This window comes from Chiloscyllium plagiosum, chromosome 15 (genome assembly GCF_004010195.1).
Source record: "Chiloscyllium plagiosum isolate BGI_BamShark_2017 chromosome 15, ASM401019v2, whole genome shotgun sequence".
Classification (NCBI taxonomy): Eukaryota; Metazoa; Chordata; class Chondrichthyes; order Orectolobiformes; family Hemiscylliidae; genus Chiloscyllium; species Chiloscyllium plagiosum.
In genome coordinates this window covers 37,516,984-37,539,537 of record NC_057724.1, presented here as the reverse complement: position 1 = coordinate 37,539,537, position 22,554 = coordinate 37,516,984, and the positions used below count along the sequence as shown (strand labels likewise).

Below are 22,554 nucleotides of genomic sequence, written 5' to 3'. Positions count from 1 at the left end.
GATCAAGGGTTAGGGGAGCAGGCAGGAGAAAATGAGGTTGAGAAACCTATCAGCCATGATCAAATAGCAAAGCAGACCAGATAGGCTGAATGTCTTGATTCTCTTATGTCTTTAGTTCTTCCAAATTACATCACTTCACACTTGTCAAGAGTTGAATTCCATCTGCCACTCATCTGCCCATCTGATCAATCCATCTATACCCTCCTGTAACCCAAGACCTTCTGCACTGTGAACAATACAGCCAAGCCTCATGTCATATTTTTCAACCCCCACACACCACCCCACATTTTCATCAATATCATTGATATACGTCATTAACAATATGGACCCAGCACTGATAGATCCCTGTGGTATGCCACTGGATACCGGCCTCCAGTCACAAAAGCAGCTTTGGACAATCACCCTTTGTCTCCACTCTAGGCCAATTTTGGATCCAAATTTCCAAGTTGTCCTGGATCCCATATGCTCTATCAATCTCCCACTTGGGACCTTGTCAACGATTTTGATGACCATATGAACCACATCAACTACACTACCCTCATTTGCACACCTGGTCACCACTTGAAAAAATGTGTTAGCCTTGACTGCCCTTTGACAAAGCCAAGCTGACTATTTCTGATCAAATCTTGCCTTTCCAAGTGGATTTAATTTCTCTCCTTCAGAATTTCACTACCAGCGTTTTGTAATTTCCTGGTTTAGCTCTATCCAATCTTGAAAAGTGGAATCAGATTAGCAGTCCATCAGTCCTCTGGTACCTTCCCTGTGGCTGGACAGATATTAAAAATTTGGGTCAGAATCGCTGTAATTTCCTCCCTCATCTCCCACAGCAACCTGGGGTACAACTTATCCTGATCTGGGCATTTGTCTACTTTTAAGCTTGCCAAATCCTCCAGTCCCTCCTCACTTCCTATGTCAAGCTGCTCATGAACTTCACAATCCCTCTTCCTGAATGCTGGATCGTACATCCTTCATCTCCCAAGTGAAGACAGATGTAAAGTACTCATTTATCATCCTAACCATGTCTGCTAGCTCCACGCACAAGTCCTTTTGTCCTTAAAAGCTCTCCTATTGTTACTGCGAATGATGTGAACTTTCCCAATGAAGGGATTTTGCCCGAAATGTTGATTCTCCTGCACCTCAGATGCTGCCTGACCTGATGGGCTTTTCCAGCACCACACTCTCGACTCTAATCTCCAGTATCTGCAGTCCTCACTTTCATCTACTGTGAACACCTGTCCACCTTGTTCCCCAGAATTGGGTCCAGCATTGCACTGTCCCTTTAGGGGCCTTCTACCTGTTGATAAATGAAACTCTCCCGAATACATTTCATGATGTCTTCATACTCTATACTCCTTACACTATGATTGTTCCAATTAATGTTAGGGAAGTTGAAACCCCTTAATCTAATTATCCTTTTTTTAAAAACACACCTTAATGAAGTGTCTATCTATCCACTCCTCTATTGCCTGCTGACTGTTTGAGAGGTGTAATAAACTCACAACAGCGTGACTACCCCCTTTTTATTCCTAAGCTCCATCCACAAAGCCTTTTTTAAAGACCTTTCCAAGATATCATCCTTCCTCACCGCTTATTTGAAAACCTCTTTACTTATTTGAAAAGTAAAGAAGTTATGTTCCTATTCCCATTTCTACATTGCACTTTAGTTTGTTTCGAAGTTCTTGTGTCCCTATCTCTCAGTTAGAAGGCCTGGCTTCAAGTCCCACCTGTTTCAGAGGTGTGCCATAATCCACCTGAACAGGTTGATTTAAAAAAAATCTATTAATGTGATAATGGCATTTTGTTGTTTTGATCTTCATCCTGGCACCTACTGCACTACTGGCAGTGGTCACCACTCCTGGTCGTGCTGTTAGTAACAAAGAGCTACCAGGTACCAACTGAAGGAATCATCTCTACTCTGAAGACCCAGGAACACCAATGCTGACTAGGTAGATGTCCAATTAGCTTTTAATTGCATCAGAGCATCAAGAATTACCATGGTGATGTTGCTAGCAACTCTCTAGCTGGTGGACGGACCCATTAAAGTTAGCTCAGTGAGGAGGAGAAAACAGAACAAGAATGTACCTCTCAACTGGGCAGAGGGCCACTAAGACGGATTTTCTAATCTATTGTGACTATACTTCAAATAGGTTGGAGGATAGTACACAAAATCATGGCCATGAGGTCATTTGTTATTTGGATTACAATTATTTTCAATGTTATGTCAAAGGCAAAATGTAATTGGATGAATTTAAAGATGGAGTTGCAGGATAGCCAATCATAAATAAGGGAGGAGACAACATAGTCAAATACCTTAGAGGAGAAAGGGTGGTTTGCAAGTACAGGAAGATCATGATTTTTTTTTGAAGAGGAGAGGGAACATTAGGTGATTATCAGCTGGCATTAGACCATTAATAGTACAAAGGTTTGCAATTCTAACAATTTCTGGAAATAAGAGATATTTATCATTGTAGCCTCATGATCTTTGGTCGAGCCATACTTGTCTGGGTAATGTTAGGGAGAATACTTAATGGGCTCAGCATTAGAATCACTATGCTTTGTCCTACACAAATTACTTGGATTAAACAATTAAACACAACATGATCAGATTTAGATTATACAAAATATAAGGGAATGTCGATTTGGAGGAGGAAGCTTAAGAACTACAGAACAATTTGGATAAATTATACAGAATAGCAGGCTGATTTAAAGCATAAATTGGTCCATGCATAAAGCATTAATGGATGAGTTATATAATCTGTCAATGTTGCTGCAAAAGCTAAATGAAAAAGAGGAGTCTCATAGTCGGGTCAATAAATGCTTAATTTGCCAATATATCCAACTAAAGGTAGAGTAGCAATTAAAAAGAAAATTTGAAATAATTACATAAAATAGAAGCATTAAAAGCAGAAGCAGCTGTTAACTTTAAAATATTCTCAGCCCATGTCAAGTACAGCGCCTGTTTTTGTTTGCCAAGATACAATGTTGACATTTAAGGTCCAGAGACAATGGAGAGAAATCAAAATCATGATTTATCTGTAACACAACCTATCTTTGCCTCTAATCCCTTAATAATTTTGGGTAACAAAAATCTATCAAACACAGATTTAAATTTAACAAGTGTCCCAGCTCCAATTACTGTTTATGGGAGAGAGTTCTGAACCTCAATCACCCTTGGGATGTTTGTATATTTTCATTATTGAAAGGCCAGACTATTTTTTTTGAAACTGTGACCTATAGTCTTGAAATACAGAAATAATTCCTCTCTCTCTACTCAATCTGCTCCTTAATATCTTGTAAAGGTGATCAATCTAGTTAGAAAAATGTAAACACAGTATAATACCCAAAATTATATTTCAGTTAAGACAAGCAAATTTAAGCTTATTAAAAGCAAACAATACCTACATCAGTTATGTTTATAAAAATATTAATATGCCCAGAATGTTTTGAAAATATAAAAATGAACATTTTGCAGAAGGGATGACCATTTATTCCTTTGAGCCTTCTGTACCAATCACTGAGATCATGACTTAACTTCCAACTCAATTCTACTTTCCAATAATATTCAGAGACCTTTAAAATCCTCAGTACACAAATACTCAACTGAGCCTTGAATGTACACAACAACTGAGGATTTCCCTTCGGTTGACAATTCCAGATATTCACAACTGTTTGAATGAGAATGTTTTATCACTTCAGTCATAAGTTGTTGTTGCCCTTTGGTCTGAGACGATGTCTCCTAGATCCAAGCACTCCAGCCAGGCAAAACATTCTCCTAGCATCTATCCAGTCAAACTTTCTAAGCAGTTCCCACATTTCAATTAAGAAGAGCACTTATTCATCTAAAATTTAGAGAAAATAGGCTTTGACGTATGGGGAAAAATTAAGTAGACTATCAGTTCATCTTTGCAGTCAGTCTAGTGAATGTTTGTTACAACCTCTTCTAAGGCAAATACATTCTTCTTTAGGTAAGGAGACCAAAACTGCACAAAGTACGCCAAGTGTGGCCTCAAGACTCTATGTAACTGCAGTAAGAATTTTTTAAAATGTTTAATTCTAACACCTTTATTATAAAGGCCAACATGCTGTCCTAATTCTTGCTGAATCGCAAGTTAACTTTGTGACTTGTGTACAAAATCACTGACTTTCATCTGATTACCAATACTAAAAATATATTCTGCTTTTCTGTTTTCCCACCAAAGTGAATAATTTCTCACTTCTCTGCATTATATTCCATTTGCTTTGTTGTTCTCCATCTCACTTAATATATTTATACCCCCTTGCAAATTTTTAATCCTCTTCCAACCTTTATATTATGCTCAATTCCCTGATTATTTCTATATAATCTGTCCAACACTGCAAATTTAATTACCACTTACACTCGTTTTTTGACCTTTATTGTTTTAATTTTACACCTAAATTGATTTTAGGTTTTGATTTTTCAAGATCCTTTCTCTCCACTGCAGTTTACCCCCTCTGTTTATTATTAGGGGTAACCCTCCACCTTTCCATTTTGCCTAACTCTTGCAAAAGTCATGACTCCTGAACTATACAGTTGCCAACTTTGGTAACTTTATAGTCAGATCTTACTATGTCAAAACAATTTATTCATATCTAATTGAAAGTACATGGTTAGGAAGTACATGGTTAGGGTGTACATTTATCAGATGCACTAATGGTATCCAGTCCACAAACCTTCTTTATTATTACATTGAGGAATTGGGAAAAACAGAACATTTTCAATACTTTCTAATTGAAATTATAACTGTTAGTGCATGAATGAAAAGCTATATCAAAGGTCCTAACCATATGAAAGCAAAGTAGTATGGTTGCTGCAGATCCGAAATAAAAACAGAAAATGTTGGAGAAAATTAGCAGGGCTGGCAAGACCTTTGGAGAGAGAGAGAGAAAGATTCAACCTCCCAACTTCCTACCAAGATGTTTGCATGATAGATTGTTGCAATCTTGGAAAACATTTTGAAATTCCTTTGAATTTCAAACTTGGTTATGCACTTTCCAAAGTCTTTATTCTTTGATTCTTCATTTCGATTTCTATTCATGTTGTCTTGTATGCCTATGAAATTATTGTTTGTTATTACATTGTTATTTTGCCTGAATCACTTCTTTTGGAATCACAACATTGAGTATTACTGGTGCAACCATCTGATACACTGTAAATCAGCATAACACTCTAAATTCAAAGCACTTTTTAGTTAATTATATCCAGGTAGAGGTAGATTCTGACCATCTTTTGCCTCAAAGAATGTGTAAGAGAGTGTGATTGTGTCTACTCGTGCCATTCCTGGATCTTCTGCAAATTCAGGGTCAATATAAAAAAAAACTGGCATATCCACTTCTTCATGGGGATTCAGTCGTTGCTCTTCAAAACAGAAACACTGAAAGAAAGAGGCATTGTAGATGAAAGTTAGTAGATCTTTTACCAACACATATTAGATCAAGCATATAGAAGGGATAAAGGATTCTACTACCATTATATCTCCACGTCTTAAGTTCACAACGTCATTCTCAATCAATTTTAGCTCCTGCTTTGGTAAGAATACTGAAGCAGGGAATGAAGAGCGGCAAGTATTGTGAAATAGTATCACAAATTGTCATAATGGATGCTACTTGATGAATCACCTGAAAGACAGCATTGGTTTCTCTCTGTACATTTCCCTGGTCAAACTACAACTTGATCATTGAGCCCAGTTCAGAATCACAGATGGAGAGACTTTCGAACTCTGGCGAATATGCAAAGATACAACATCAATTTTTAGTGCCAAAGGACTGACCTAAAAGTTAGGTTTTTCAACCTCAATGGGAATTAACTGACAGGAACCTAAACATGCTAAAACAAAAGGTTAATCTATATATTTATGTCAAATTAAATCGTACAGTGTAATAATAATGGCAAGTTTAAATAAGAAAAGAAAACTGTAGACTAATTTCAGGAAGCTTGTCTTCAAATTAAGTGTGATCAATTTGTGGAAAATACTTCAAGGTCTGGTGGTCACAGTAATAAAATGAAAATTATTCACAAACATGAGATACTGCACTTTGGAAATATAAGGGATGATGGGAAAGGGCACTTTTTCTACATTGAAAGGGTGAGAGGCCTTCCTCATCCACGACTACCACATAAATTACAACAACGTAATCACATTTTAAAACTGAGTGGAGCTAATTGTAATGAAACCTTATCATTTCATTTGATTACACTTCAACAGTAATGTTCTGATGCTACAAAAACTAGAAGATCAGATTACAGGCTGTAATACATACAAATTATTGTTCAAAGAATAGTGAATTTTCATTAATATTTTATTACTATTGTGTATCAGAAGAACGCAACATGTGATTTTTTTGTGCTCGAGATATTGCATGCATCACTCGATGTAATACATGAGCTGCAAAGCTTTTTTTAAAAAATTGGAGTGTGATTTAAGGAAATAGAAAAGCATTACTTAAAACAAGACTGAAAAAAATGCTGAATTACCATGCTGGGTGTCCTCACTTTTTGTTTACTCCAATGATGGCAGAGACTGGGAGGAGTCCTTGTGCTTAGGATGACTCAATTGATTGCAATGGATACAGTAATTGTAAACTTAATGAGAGCTGACCCAGCACCGCTTGGCCCTGGGAGAATGACATCTCAACTAAATTTGCAAAATGGCTAATGATTTGCAAACTGATGTACAGGGCCAGATGGTTGCAGACTTGCTCCCAGGCTAAACCGTAGCTGTAAGATACTGTTGAAATTAATTAATACAAAGATACCCAGTAAGATGGGCAGTTTGTTTTGAATATTTGTTCCATAGACTTTACAATACCATATCTTGTTGAAACAAACTGACCAAACTGCAATTCTAGGTCTGAGGAGACGAGATGTGTAAGGCAAGAGCTTTAATAAAATATATAAACCACAAGAATTACTTGCATTTCTACAGTGTCTTTAATATTAAACACCGTTCTAAAACAAACAAGCAGTCCCTGGAAATGTGTCAGTATTTGCACAGGGTCTTTGAGTGTGCAGAAACCAAACCCACACAATGACATAAAAAGTACTGCCTTAGGAAAGTAAAAATGCATTTGTAGTCATAGTAGTTAAAATCAGAAGATTGCATGAAAGTTGGTAGGGCTTCCCATAACTGAGAAACACAGAATGGCCAACGGCTGCCCTTGGCTAGTGTGGCAGAACAAGGCTAACAGTAACATTTCTAGGTTGCTGAGTGTGCATAAAACATAGATAATAACATTTAACTCTTGATTCAGCTTACGCATAAGACATAGATAATAACATTAACAATAGCAACTCAAGGTTGCAGCTGATGCATCACAAGGATTCAAACGGTATTCATACAGTAAATACCACTTATCACTGCCTAGAGAAAATGAATACAGAGATTAGCAGACTTTGAAATGTGGACTGAATGAACACATTAAGACAACTTGTTAGCTAAAGAATTCTAACATTAGAATTCTAACAATCACCTAATCATGTAACTTTGTTGGAACTGATCAAAAATCAATATTCTTTTCTATTTCCTGTAATGAGAAATAATAGGCAAATACTGAATTAATTGGCAGTTAACATGGTATGGCTGGCAAATGTTACTTGAATATAGTATCCATTGTGGAAAACCTCAGGAAAGAAGATAAGAATCTGGAAGACATCCTGAAAGACAAGCCTGTCCATTTCTTTGTTGTTTTGCTGAAGCAAGCTTAAATTGCTGTATTGGAGAGCCAACTATAGATGGATAACTCAACGCTGCTGACCAATAATAATCAAAGCGGGGGAGATGCACTCTCAGTGTATATTGTATAATTTAAGACATTCTGAAGCTTTTGGTTTGCCTTTTTTGCTGTATGCTGTAATTGAGCTATAAATCACAATAAGGGTCACCTGAATCTGCCCCACATCTGGAACTCTCACTGAAAATATGAAATTTAACAAAAGCATTTAAAAAATCTTTTACTTCTAGCATGTGACTAATTTTATTCATACCTGTATTTTATTGAAATACTGTCCTGCATCGAACGGTACAACATTGTAAGTAGAAATACCAATGACTGGTATGTCAGTAGGATTTTTCGCTTTATAGAATGCCAAAGCTGTTTCTCCAGGAACAACCTGGGATGAAATTAAAACAAAGATAACATTCTCACATAACATAACTCTCTTACTCATTAGTACTGCTGCACGAGTATTAATAATTAGAAGGCATGGAATTCAAGAAATCTATCAGCTATTCAAAAAAATTATGGTCCATATTATACAACAGTGCTACCTTGACAACATAACAGGAATTTCACAAACAGTGGCAAATGACAGTGTGTGTACAACATTTGCAGAAGATCCGTATATGCCCATGGATCTACAAATGGATTTATTAGTCTCACAATTTTGTTGATCTCATGTCTAGGGAATCAAAACATTCAGGCCTGGTCTGTTTCCTAGGTATAATTTATCTTGTTAATTTAAACACCGGAATATACATATAAACACGCATTCATGATTCCAGTATTAGTTCTTATGAATAGCGATTTGCTCATAATTAAATCCCATCTTTGCAGATAAATAGGCGCAAAAAAAAAAAGGGAAAACATGAAGTTGTTCACTTTGAAAGAATGAATACAAACTTACAGTATTACTAAATGGACAATTACTCTAGAATTTTGATGTGCAGAGAGATCTAGATGTTCCAGCTCTTGAATCCCAAAAGGCTACCATATCGGTATGCAGGTAATTGAGAACGCTAATGGAATACTAGCCTTCATTATGACTTGAATTGAACTAAAGAAAGGATGTTATACAGAGCATTGATGAGACCAGATTTCGAATGATGTATGAAGTTTTGGTCTTATTCTTTAAGGAAGCATGTAAATTGGACTGTTGGAGGCAGTTTAGAGGAGGTTTAATAGATTGATAAAAGTAAATGGTTTTACATATTTAAAAAAAAGTTGAACAAACTGGACTTGCTCCCAGTGACGTTTAGATGACTAGGGGTTTGGCAGGATTTGATTCACGTTAGAAAAATCTTGAACAGTCTTGGTAAGGTGAAAGGATGTTTCGTTTGCGGGTTAGTCCAGAATTAAGGTTCACTGTTTAAAAATCAGGGGCTGTTCTTTTAGGATAAAGATGAGAAACATTCTTTTTCTCTAAAATGGTTGTGAAATTTGATCTTTCTACCTCAGAATTCTTTCTGGGACAAAGGTAATGTAAGGAACTACATACATTTCCTTTTTGAACTATAAACTGGAATGAAAGTTGGAGACTGCTACATAACTGAAATGCTAGAAAAGTTTTGTGACTTGAAAAATCAAATGATGCACATTGTTAGCTATAAAAGACTTTGTTGCTCCAAGAGCAACAAGATGGTTAGAATCATTAACACAGAACATCACCAGGAATTTCTGAGTTAAGGAGAAGCTGCTTGACAACATTTGTCAACTGCAGTTTGCTAAAGGCTTGAGAGAGCTGTACAACCAGAAAAATCCAGAACTTGCAAATGCAAAATATTTCTCTCCTTTCTCTGAGAGTGAAAAGACAAAAAAAAATTAGAAGAAACAATTCTAGTGTAAAACAAGACCTCAGCCCATCTGATCATTCATATATTTGATAAATGACCACTGTTCTTTGGACAATAGCATGTTATCATTGCTAAAATCCAAAGAATTGAGAAACAATTTCCCCACCCTTGTCATCTGGACTTGGAGCTCTAGAAAATGATTTCCTGTCCATATTCTGCCACCCACAATATTTGTCTTAAATCCTTTCGATTTTGCCATTTGTCTATTTTTATTTATGAATGTGTGTGTTTTGGAGCTTAAGAAAATACATTTTAAATTGCATTATTGTGACGTAGTAATCCTTTCCTTTTCTCTGTCATACATGCTATTCTGGCGGCATGGTGGCTCAGTGGTTAGCACTGTTGCCTCAGCATCAGGGACACAGGTTTGATTCCCGCCTTGGGCGACTGTCTGTGCACATTCTCCGTGTCTGCATGAGTTTTCTCTGGGTGCTTCGGTTTCCTCCCACAATCCAAAGATGTGCAGGGTAGGTGAATTAGCCATGCTAAATTGCCCATAGTGGTCAGGGATATGCAGGTTAGGTGCATTCGTCAAGGGTAAATGTAGAGTAGTAGGGGAATGGGTCTGGGTGGGTTACTGTTCAGAGGGTCGTTGTGGACTTGTTGGGCCGAAGGGCCTGTTTCCACACTGTAGGGATTCTATGATTCTATATTAACGTTAATGTTTATTTACAATAAATAGATATTTCTTCTGTTAATGATAAAGTCTGCTGTGAATCATTTTTGTCCTGAGTAGTCAGGAAAATATATCATTGAACTTATTTGGTATCACTGCTCGTACTATAAATTCACATCTATAAGAGCTCTACTTGTTTTAACTCACATAGATTTCAGTTTGCTGAGGTCTAAAATTCCATTGCAGACTGGCATGGACATCTGCATTGAAAGTGACTTTAATGATTCGATCCTTCACAGGTTCCATGGTTTCTACTTGATCCACATTGTGACCAGCTACTGCAGTCCCTCCTAGTCCTGTAGCCTGAAAATAGACAATCAATGCTAAAATGTTTGACAGAAGAATACTTCTTAAAGTTTGGAAATTCTGATATTTAACATTTTATGCAGCACTGTTGACCAAACACTGATAGTTGATCTGTCGTGATAGTTTTTGAATTAGCATTTTGTGTTTTGGCACATAAAATGAAAATACATCACAGATAAATGTGTGTCTAAGCATTGCAACCTGTAAAACCACCTTGCCTCACTATTGCATTGTAACTGTTCCAATTATTTAACTTTTACTACACCAGTTTCACAAAGATTACTTTTAACAAAAATAAAACTTAACATCTACCTGCGATTTTCTATGACAAAAATTCCATGCTAACTTTTATTTTAAACACCGAGATGAGTTCACTTAACAATAGGTCAGCCAATTAACTTGTTTTGTTAACATTACTGGCAAAAGTTTTATGGGTTTGATTTGAGCAAGACCGAAAGATGTAATGTCCTACAAAAGGATTATCTCACAACAATCACTGCCATCACCATCTCTTTGTAAATATTCATTTCAAAAACATTATTGTCTTTAATGTAGTTTTTAACACATGAATGGCATCACCTTACAGAATTAAACCCAACTCTAAGAAGAAAGAAGCATTAATGGGAACAAATAACCTTGGCTATTTAGCTCCTTGAGTCTGTTTTCACAATTTAATTAGATTATGGTCAAACTTTGACCTAATTCCATACACTTACAACTGCCAAAATTCTTTGATACTTTTTCTTAATCAAAGATCTTCATCTCATAATTAAAAATAACAATTGACCCAGCAGTTATGCTATTAGCATGAACTGTAATGGGACTCCTTTATAATGTCAAATTAATATCACTGCTCCTTTCAGTTCTTCCATTTTTGTATTGTCATATTTATTAGTATAATTTAGGACCAAGAAGTACTGAGCATTGCATTCTAACATTATTTTTCTGATTTACTATTTTAGACTGTAGTTCCTATTAGAAACTTACTTTAATTAGAATTATGGATTCTGCTGAACTCTTAAGGTCAACATATTAAATCATTTACATTTCATTATCCTTCACAAGTACTGATACTGAACTCCCATGAAGCAGACCATTTTGTTTCTCGTTCTAACGAAAGACAAACATCAATGCAGCATCTTGCATCACCACAACATCAGAAGGCTCTGCACGCAATAAATAACTTCAGGAATAATATTCTTTTTGGAGGTAAACACAACAACCACTCCATCTCACCATGACTGATGAAAAATGAGTAATTGGTGTTGGCTGCAGAAAGATGATGGCCACGTTTCCAGGAGAAAAGCTGCCGTGGAACTTGATTAGGGAGAAGTGATTTTTGTTTGTCATAAGTCTGTAAGAATTTACTCTCCCAGGAATTTTTCACCTTCTAGTTTTTACTTTCTCTATTTAGGAATGAAGTATAGCTAATTATATTTAAAGAAACAAAATAGATGCATCTATGTGCTGCAGTGGTTAGCACTGCTGCCTCACAGTGCCAGGGACCCGGGCTCGATTCCAGCCATGGCTGTGCCTGCTTGGGTTTCCTCCCACAGTCCAAAGATGTGCTTGTTAGGTGTATTGGCCATGCTAAATTGCCCATAGTGTCCAGTGATGTGCAAGCTAGATGGAGTAGTCATGGTAAATGCAGAATAACAGGGTTAGGATTGGGGGGTTAGATTTGGGCGGGATGCTCTTTGGAGGGTCAGTGTGGACTCAACGGCCTATTTCCACACTGTGGGGATTCTATGATTTCTATATTCTTTCTGTCTGAACTCTGTCCATGATCAACTCTGATGCACCTTATATCGTTTCTGCTAGCTCTCATGAGTCTCACATTTGAGACCTAGCATATGTGACCCCTCAATTATTTCCAGCGTTTGATTTATTTGGGGTGGGACAGGGAATTTCTCTGATTTTTGTATTTGTATTATAAAATATTTTACATGAGAATATAAGAATTAGGAGCAGGAGGAGGCAATTCAGGCTCTTGAACCCAGTACAATCATGTCTAATTTCATTTCAGCTTAAACTCCACTTCCCTGCCCACTCTCCACAACCATTTAACAAATTATTAATTAAAAATCTTTCAAACTCCTCCTTAAATTTATTCAATAACTCAGCATCCACCACACTCTGAGGTTGGAAATTCCACAGAATCACCCGAGGAGAGAAGTAATTCTTCCTCATGTCCATGTTAAATCTGCCAACCCTCAGCCAAAAACTATGGTCTCTTGTCCTAGTTTGCCTTACAAGAGGGAAAAAGTGAGGACTGCAGATACTGGAGATCAGAGCTGAAAATGTGTTGCTGGAAAAGCGCAGCGCAGGTCAGGCAGCATCCAAGGAGCAGGAGAATCGACATTTTGGGCATGAGCCCTTCTTCAGGACCTTTCCAAACCCCTTTATTGCTTTACGTACCTCAATTAGATTGCATCTTTCTGAACTCCAGTGAGCACAGGTCTTAGCTGCTCAATGTTCTAGACTTCATCTCGCGAGTCATTTAATACTAACAAGACTGTCTCACCATGAAGGAGTTTTGTAACAGTCAGTCAAGAGCAGTATTTAATATCAGTCCACGAGCTTCGACATGCCCAGTTAGCTGTTTGACGATTTTACTTTAAAAATAAGACAAGGGAGGCAATGGCTTTAGTGGTACGACGGTTTGACTATTTTCTAGAAATTCAGCTAAACTTCTGGAGAGATCTTCCTTGGCTTGAATCTCACCTTGGCAGATAGCGAAATTTTTCAATTGAGAACATCTGTAATTAAGGATCTACTGAAGATCATTAACAATTGTCAACTGTCAAAAAAAAATCCATCTGGCTCACAAAGGTCCTTCAGGAAGGAAATCTGTCATCCTCACTTGGACTGGCCTACATGTAACGCCAGACCCACGGAGATATGGTAGACTCTCAAATGCCCTCGGAAATAATCTAGCAAGCCACTATCAATTGCTACAAAATCTCAACAAAGAAATTAAATCGGAAGGACCACCTGGAATCGACGTAGACATCAGAAAAGACAACTGCAGAAATAGCCCAGTCAATTCTGTAAAGTCCTCCTAATGACTAAGGCTACTACCAAAATTGGGAAAACTGTCTCACAGATTAGTCAAGCAACAAGTCATAGAATTGTGCAGCATGGAAACAGACTCTTCGGTTCAACTCTTCAATGCCTACCAGACATCTTAATTTAATCTAGTCCCATTTGCCAGCATTTGGCTCATATGCCTCTAAAGCCTTCCTATTCATGCACCCATCCAGATGCCTTTTAAATGTTGCATTTGTACTTTCCTCCACTACTTTATTTGGCAGCTCATTCCATACATGAACCAACCTCTCTGTAAACAAATTCCCCCTCGGTCCCTTTTAAATCTTTCCCCTCTCACCTTAAACCTATGCTCTCTAGTTTTGAACTTCCCCCACCTGGGAAGAAAACCTTGGCTATTCAAGCTATCCATGCCCCTCATGATTTTATAAATCTCTAAGGTCACCCCTCAGCCTCCGACACTCCAGGGAAAACAGTCCCACTCTATTCAGCCTCTCCCTATTGCTCAAACCCTCAACTGTGGCAACATCCTTGTAAATCTTTACTGCATCTTTTAAAGTTTAACAACATCCTTCATGTAGCAGGGAAACAGAATTGAACACAGTATTCCAAAAGTGGCCTAATAAATGTCCTGTACAACTGCAACATGACATTCCATTATCCTACACTCAATGCATTGACCAGTAAAGGAAGTATACCAAATGTCTCTACATTACCCTACTATCTGTGATGTCACTTCCATGGAATTACGAAGCTGCAACCCAAGATCTCAGTTCGGCAACACTCCCCAGGACCCTATCATTAAGTGTATAAGTCTTGCCCCGATTTGCGTTAACAAATTGCAACACCTCACGTTTTTCAAAATTATACTCCATGTGCCACTCTTCAGCTTCATGGCCCATCTGATCAAGGTTACATTATACTCTGAGGTAACTTTCTTCACTGTCCACTACACCACCAATTTTGGTGTCATCTGCAAACTTATTAACTATTCCTCTGATATTCACATTAAATCATTTATATAAATGACAAAAAGCAGTGGACCCAGCATTGTTCCTTGCGGTACATTGCTGGTCACAAGTCTCCAGTCCAAAATACAACCCTGCATCACCATCCTGTCTCCTACCCTCAAACCAATTTTATATCCAAATGGCTAGTTCACCCTGGATTCCATGTGATCTAACCTTGCTAACAAGTCTACCACAAGGAACCTTATCAAATGCCTAGCTGAAGTCCATATAGACAATGTCCACTGCTCTGCTTTCGTTAATCTTCTCTGTCACTTCCTCAAAAAACTCAAATCAAGTTACTCATGGAATCATACCTTACAGACAATTTTCCAAACACCTTTCCTCGATATTTCCTGTCCTACCAGCAGTACAGATCCTGATATGGAGGGGTCAAGTGTTGGGCTGCGGTGGACAAAGTCAGAAATCACACACCAGGTTATAGTCCAACAGGTTTATTTGAAATCACAAGCTTTCGGAGAGAAGTCCCTTCATCTGGTGAAGTAAGAGAGAAGCACACAGAACACAATGTATGGGCAGAGAGATCAAAAGATCACATAAATGATGTGAGTGGAATGTAAAATAATAAGCCTCTGCAGGTGACCAAGAGTGGTAGATGGCATGAGTAAAGTGCAAACAGCTGAATAACAAGTGAAGAGATGACCTATAATCAGACTGGTCATTTAGTTTATCTCCAGCACCACCTCATTTTTAATTTTTTGTAATTATCTCTCTACCTCATTTAGTCAGATTATTGGTCATCCATTCGCTTGTTATTCAGCTGTTGACAGTTTACTCACACTGTCTAACACTCTTGGTCACCTGTAGATACTTTCTATTTGAAACTCCACTCTCAAAATTTGTATGATCTTTTGATCTCTCTCTGCCCATAAATTCTGTGTTCTGTGTGCTTCACTCTCACTTCACCAGATGAAAGGGCTATGCTCTGAAAGCTCATGATTTCAAATAAACCTGTTGGACTATAACCTGATTTCTGACTCAGTACAGATCCAGCAGAGGTGGAAGTACAGTGGTATACAATCGGGAGAGAGTTGCCCTGCAGTTCTCAACACTGACTCTGGACCCCTTGAAATCTCATGGGCAAGGAAACTCTTGCTGATTACCACGTACTGTCCTACCTCAGCTGATAAATCAGTACTCATTCATATTGAACAGCACTTGGAGGAAGCAATAAGGGTGGCAAGGGTACAAAATGCACTCTGGGTGGGAGATTACAATGCTCAGCATCAAGATTGACTCAGCAACAGCCTACTAATTGAGCTGGTCAGATCCTAAAGATACAGCTACTACATTGAGTCTGTGGCAGGTGGTGACGGAACCAACAAGTGGGAAAAACATACTTGACCTCATCCTTACCAATCTATCAGCTGCAGATGCACCTTTTCATGACAGTATCAATAAGAGTGACCACCGCATAGTCCTTGTGAAACCAAAGTCCTACCTTCACATTGAGAATAACTTCCATCCTGTTTTGTGGCACAATTACTGTGTTAAATGGGACACATTTTGAAACTTCAAATGCATCTAACAACTCACAACTAGGCATCCACGAGGTGCTGTTGGCTATCAATAGCAGCAGAATCCATCAATTGCAGCCACAATTTGCAACTTCATGGCCTGGCATATCCCCCACTAAACCATTGCTATCAAGCCAGGGATCAACCTTGTTTCAATGGAGAGTACAGTAGTACATGCCAGGAGCAGTACCAGGCAGGCTGAAAAATGAGCTACCAAAAGTACCACTTACATGCCAAACAGCATAAACAACAAATAATAAACAGAGCTAAGTGATCCCATAACTAACAGATCATATCTAAGCTCTGCAGTCCTGCCACATCCAGTTGGGAATGGTGGTGGAGAATGAAACAACTACTCTAGGAGACGGTTCCACATGTATCCTCAGCCACAATGATGGAAGAGCTTAATTCAATGCAAAAGATCGGGCTAAAGCATTTGCAGCAATCTTCAGCCAGAGGCATTAAGTGGATGATCCAATTCGGCCACCTCCAGTGGTCCCCAGCATTACTGATTTTAATCATCTGCCAAACTGATTCACTTCACATGACATCAAATAACAGTTGGAAGTACTGGACACTTGAACGGCTATGGGCCCTGACTATATTCCAGCAATAGCACTGAAAAGTTGTGCACCAGAACTTGCCACTCCACTAGCCAAGCTGGTATCTATCGGAGAAAATGGATAATTGCCCTGACATGTCCTGCACACAAAAAATAAAGGACAAATCCAACCCAGCCAATTATTGTCCCATCAGTCAACTCTCAATCTTCGTAAAGTGATGGAAGATGTCACCAACAATGCTATCAATCAGCACCTGCTCAGCAATAATTTGCTCAGTGATACCCAGTTTCGGTTCTGCCATGGCCACTCAGATCCTGACTCAATACAACCTTGATTCAAACATGGCCAAAAGAGCTGAATTCCAGAGGTGAGGTGACAGTGGCAGCCTTTGACATCGATGCCACATTTGACCAGTGTGGCACCAAGAAGTCTGAGCAAAATTGGAATCAATGGGTGTCAGAGGGCAAACTCTCTGCTGGTTGGAGTCATACTTGGCACAAAAGATGATGATCGTAGTTGTTGGAGGTCAGTCATTTCAGCTCCAGGACCTTTCTGCAGGATTTTCCCATGGTAATGTCCCCGAAGCCCAATTGTCTTCAACTGCTTTATCAATGACCTTTCGTCCATCATAAGGTCAGGAGTGGGGATGTTCGTTGATGACTGCATAATGTTCAGCATCATTTGGGATTCCTCAGATACTGAAATAGTTCATGTTCAAATGTAATAAGGACAAAATCCTAGCTTGGGTTGATGGCAAACAACATTCTTATCAAAGAAGTGACAACAAGAGCCAATCTAACCACCACTCGTTGACAGTTAATGGTGTTACCATCACTGAATCCCCCACAATCAAATTCCTTGGGGGTTATCATTGACTAGAAACTCAACTGGACCTGCCACATATACACAGTGGCTATAAGAGAAGGTCAGAATCTAGGAATACTGCAGTGAGTAACTCAGCTCCTGTCTCCCCAAAGCCTGTCCACCATTTACAAGGCATAAGTCAGGATGGAATATTCCCCACTTGTCTGGATGAGTGCAGCTCCAACAATGCTTAAGAAGTTTGACACCATTTAGGACAAAGGAGACTTCTTGATTGGCACCACATCCACAAGTACCCACACCTTCTGCTACTAATGCTCAGTCATAGAACATACTGTCTACAAGATGTACTGCAGAAATTCATCAAAATTCCTTAGATAGCACCTTGCAAACTCATAACCACCACCATCGAGAAGGACAAGAGCAGCAGATACATGGGAACACTATCACCTGTAAATTCCCTTCAAAGTCACTCACCATCCTGACTTGGAAATATATTGCCATTCCTTCACTGTTGCTGAGTCAAAATCCTGGAATTCCTTTCTTAAGGGTACTGGAGGTCAACATATAGCAGTAGCTCAAGAAGGTAGCTCATCACCACCTTTGTAACAACAATTACAGAAAGGCAATAATTTCTGGTCAGCCAGCAAAACATGCCCCACAAGTGAATTAATAAAACTAACTTAACAGCGTGAAAAACAAGTAATTTGCATTTGTTAATGTCTGAATATCCTATCAACTTAGTTATTAGGGACAAACACAAGATTTTACTGACCTGACAATAAAGTCTGTAGAGAGGTACAGCTGCATACGACATGCCAATCATTCCAATTGCTGTTGCCGCTATATATGTGAGCACAGTTTTATTCTTCTTCCTCCATGCTTCCTCCTGGCTCCGAGTAAAGGGATTTTGGTTCTTGATGCCTTGCATTGGCTGTTGCAAAGTCAGATAACTTGGTTTCCGAGAAGTATATCGATTAAATACTGAATACAGTCTTTGTGAGCCAGACTGTTGTAGTCTTCGTGCACAGGTATGACAAGAAGACATGACATACAGTCTTGAGATGCTTGTCCAACAGGACCACGTCATGCTGATTGTTAGTCAGACTGTTGTGTTAATATGTAATCTTTACTTCTTGGATGTTAATGGCAAACAGTAGTCTTCCTGCAATATCTGGAAATCAATATCAAAATGTTATCACATTTCCCTTTTTCGGTAAGTGCATTACACACGAATCATGGACTACAGTAATGCTATAATGCTTGCAAATTGAAATGCAGTCCACTTTTAATAAGACAGTCCCACAATACTAACAAGGCCAGAGTTCTCATCAATGTTATGTGTTAGTAGTAAACAAGGATGCAAAGCACACTAAAAAGGTATTTCATTTCATTAGTGAAGCCAAAAAATATTAAATTACACCTTAAACAATAATTCAAAGTCAAAGGATGAAGTTCTTTTTGGGCTCAAAACACTTGTTCAACATTGCATGGGTTAAGTTGGATAAAGTGTTTCCCCCCAAACAATTACCTTATAAAATGGCACTGGAAGGGTACAATATTGGGTATGGCATGGGTCACCATGGGTTAAACCCACATCAATTTATTTGCATAAGATTAATAAAATCTTAAAATGGGTTAAGCAATTATACAGAAAGAAGTAGGAAATTTAGATTAATGTTTAAATGAATAAGTTAGATTAATGAGTAAGATTCAGATATATAATTCAGTTATTCCTTTTCAAGTAAGTTCATTGAAGAGTGATATGAAACAAATTTAAAACATGCAGGCAAATTCAAAATGTTGATGCAGCAAGTACACACAATCCTGCAGATTAATGTTTCGGGTCATAGAATCATAGAGATGTACAGCATGGAAACAGACCTTTCGGTACAACCCGTCCATGCCAACCAGATATCCCAACCCAATCTAGTCCCACTTGCCAGCACCCGCCCACAAAAACCTTTCCGATTCATATAACCACCCAGATGAGTTTTAAATGTTGCAATTGTACTAGTCTCTACCACATTCTTTGGCAGCTCATTCCATACACGTATCACCCTCTGTTGCCCCCTTAGGTCTCTTTTATAATCTTTCCCCTCTCACCCTAAACCTTTGCCCTCTAGTTCTGGACTCCTTAACCGGAGGGAAAATACTTTATCTATTCATCCTAATCATACCCCTCATGATTTTAGAAACCTCTAAAAGGTCACCCCTCAGCCTCTGACACTCCAGGGAATACAGCCCCAATTTATTCAATCTCTCCCTATAGCTCAAATCCTCCAACCCTGGCAACATCCTTGTTAATGTTTTCTGAACCCTTTCAAGTTTCACAACATCCTTCTGATAGGAAGGAGACCAGAATTGTACAGAATATTCCAACAGTGGCCTAACTAATATCCTGTACAGCCACACCATGACCTCCTAACTCCTATACTTAATACTCTGACCAATAAAGGAGAGCATACCAAATGCCTTCTTTACCATCCTATCTACCTGTGACCCTATTTTCAAGGAGCTGTTAACCAAGGTCTCTTTGTTCAGCAACATTCCCTCAGACCTAACCATTAAGTGTATAAGTCTTACTAAGATTTGCTTTCCCAAAATACTGCACCTCGATTTTATCTGAATTAAACTCCATCTGCCATTCCTCAGCCCATTGGCCCATCTGATCAAGATCCCATTGTAATCTGAGGTAATCCTCTTTGCTGTCCACTACACCTCCAATTTTGGTGTCATCTGCAAACTTACGAACTATACCTCTTAAGCTCACATCCTAATCATTTATGTAAATGACAAAAAGTAGAAGACCCAGCACCGATCCTTGTGGCACTACACTGCTTACAAGCCTCCAGTCTGAAAAATAACCCTCCACCACCACCCTTTGAGCTAGTTCTGTATCCAAATGGCTAGTTCTCCCTGTATTCCATGAGATCTAAGCTGAAACTTTATTGCTGGAACAGCACAGCAGGTCAGGCAGCATCCAGGGAACAGGAGATTCGACGTTTCGGGCACAGGCCCTTCTTCAGGAATGATTCCTGAAGAAGGGCCTGTGCCCGAAACGTCGAATCTCCTGTTCCCTGGATGCTGCCTGACCTGCTGTGCTGTTCCAGCAATAAAGTTTCAGCTTTGATCTCCAGCGTCTGCAGACCTCACTTTCTCTTCCATGAGATCTAACCTTGCTAATCAGTGTCCCATGGGGAACCTTGTCGAACACCTTACTGAAGTCCATATAGATCACGTCCACCGCTCTGCCCTCATCAATCCTCTTTGTTACTTCTTCAAAAAGCTCAATCAAGTTTGAGAGACATGATTTCCCATGCACAAAACCATTTTGACTATCCCCAATCAGTCCTTGCCTTTCCAAATACATGTACATCCTGTCCCTCAGGATTCCCTCCAACAACTTGCCCACCACCACGTCAGGCTCACCAGTCTGTAGTTCCCTGGCTTGTCCTTACCACCTTTCTAAAACAGTGGCACCACGTTAGCCAACCTCCATTCTTTCGGCACCTCACCTGTGACTATTGATGATACAAATATCTCAGCAAGAGGCCCAGCAATCACTTCCCTACCTTCCCATAGAGTTCTAGGGTACACCTGATCAGGTCCTGGGAAGTTATCTACTTTTATGCTTTTCATGATATCCAGCATTTCCTCCTCCGTAATACGGGCATTTTTCAAGATGTTACCATCTAGTTCCCTAAATTCTATATTTCCATGTCCTTTTCCACAGTAAACACTGGTGCAAAACACTTGTTTAATATCTCCCCATCTGCTGCGGCTCCTTTGCTGATCTTTGAGGGGCCCTATTCTCTCCCTTTTCTCCTTTAATGTATTTGTAAAAACCTTTTGGATTCTCCCTAACCCTAGTTGCCCCTCCTTCCTTACCTCCCTTTCTGTCCTTCCAGTAGCATTTGTATACTGGAACATTAAGCTGCCAATCCTGTCCATCCCTGAGCCACATTTCTGTAATTGCTATGATATCCCATTCCCATGTTCCTAACCATGGCCTAAATTCATCTGCCTTCCTTGTTAAGCCTCTTGCATTGAAATAAATGTAAATTCTGAAGAATATTAACTCTGCTTTCTTCCAACAGATGCTGCTGGCCTACTGAGTTTCTCCATAGCAATTTATGTCATTGTACTTGCTTATAAAACTCTACTGTAAATGCTAGGATACCTCAAAGTGCTTTACTGCTAACAAAGTCATAGTGAAGAAGAGGCATTTTTGTTGAGTAGAAAACCCCACAACCAATCTGCACGAAGCAAGCTCCATAAAGTAATAATAAAGTGCTGGAGAAACTTACTAGATCTGGTAGTTGTGAGAGAAATAAAGTTCATATTTCGAGATCAACATGACTCTTCTACAGAAAAGCTGCTTTAGTAATGCAAAACTGGAGAATCTGTTTTTCTGGTCTTAACGGAGGGAGTAAGTATTAATTGATCAGGTTAGGAAGTAGAACTCCTTTTAAGTTTTCCAAAAAATAACTGCTTTAGGATTGTCTATATTCACTGAGAAGACCACAAGTCAGGCTCATTCCTCCCATTGACCAACCAGGTTATACCCTCTACCTGTGTTCACCTATTCCCCACCTCACCACCCTACTCCCCCACCCCCTTTATCTGCAGTTCCCCTTACACCCACTCCCAGTCCTGAGGAAGGGTTATGCCTGAAATGTTGACTTTTTCACCTCTTGATGCTGCCTGGCTTGCTGTGTTCTTCCAGCCACTTGCTTGTTTAATTGGATTCCAGAATCTGCAGTTTTTGCGTTTCTAATTTCACTGAGAAAGCTGTTTAATATCTCACCCAAAAATCATGAGGACATTGCAGTTGTATACCCAATTTGGAGATGGGCCTGATTAACTCGCTATTGGAACAAGGAAGAAATGCTCTCAGTGCCACTTGTGAAGTTCAAGATTTAATAAATTTTAACTTACTAGCAGCAGACAAGTAAGAATGACTGTACTTAATAAGGCCAATCTCCACGTTATGAATATTCCAAG

General features: G+C 38.9%; 1 protein-coding gene across 5 annotated transcripts in view; it reads right to left on the bottom strand.

Annotated features, from left to right (window-relative positions):
* Positions 1-4,678: 4,678 nt before the first annotated feature.
* Positions 4,679-22,554, bottom strand: part of LOC122557241 (cytochrome c oxidase assembly protein COX11, mitochondrial) — a 32,612-nt gene continuing 14,736 nt past the window's right edge. For 4 of the 5 annotated variants that reach the window (XM_043704729.1, XM_043704728.1, XM_043704730.1 and 1 more), the window contains 4 exons: positions 18,323-18,721; positions 10,411-10,566; positions 8,003-8,128; positions 4,679-5,393 (listed from right to left, as the gene is read on the bottom strand). In XM_043704729.1, coding sequence (XP_043560664.1) covers positions 5,211-5,393; positions 8,003-8,128; positions 10,411-10,566; positions 18,323-18,637 — 780 coding nt within the window. In that variant the 5' untranslated portion in view covers positions 18,638-18,721 and the 3' untranslated portion in view covers positions 4,679-5,210. Of the gene's footprint in view, positions 5,394-8,002; positions 8,129-10,410; positions 10,567-18,322; positions 18,722-21,857; positions 21,967-22,554 lie in introns of all 5 variants that reach the window. The other variant, XM_043704731.1, reaches the window with a different exon arrangement.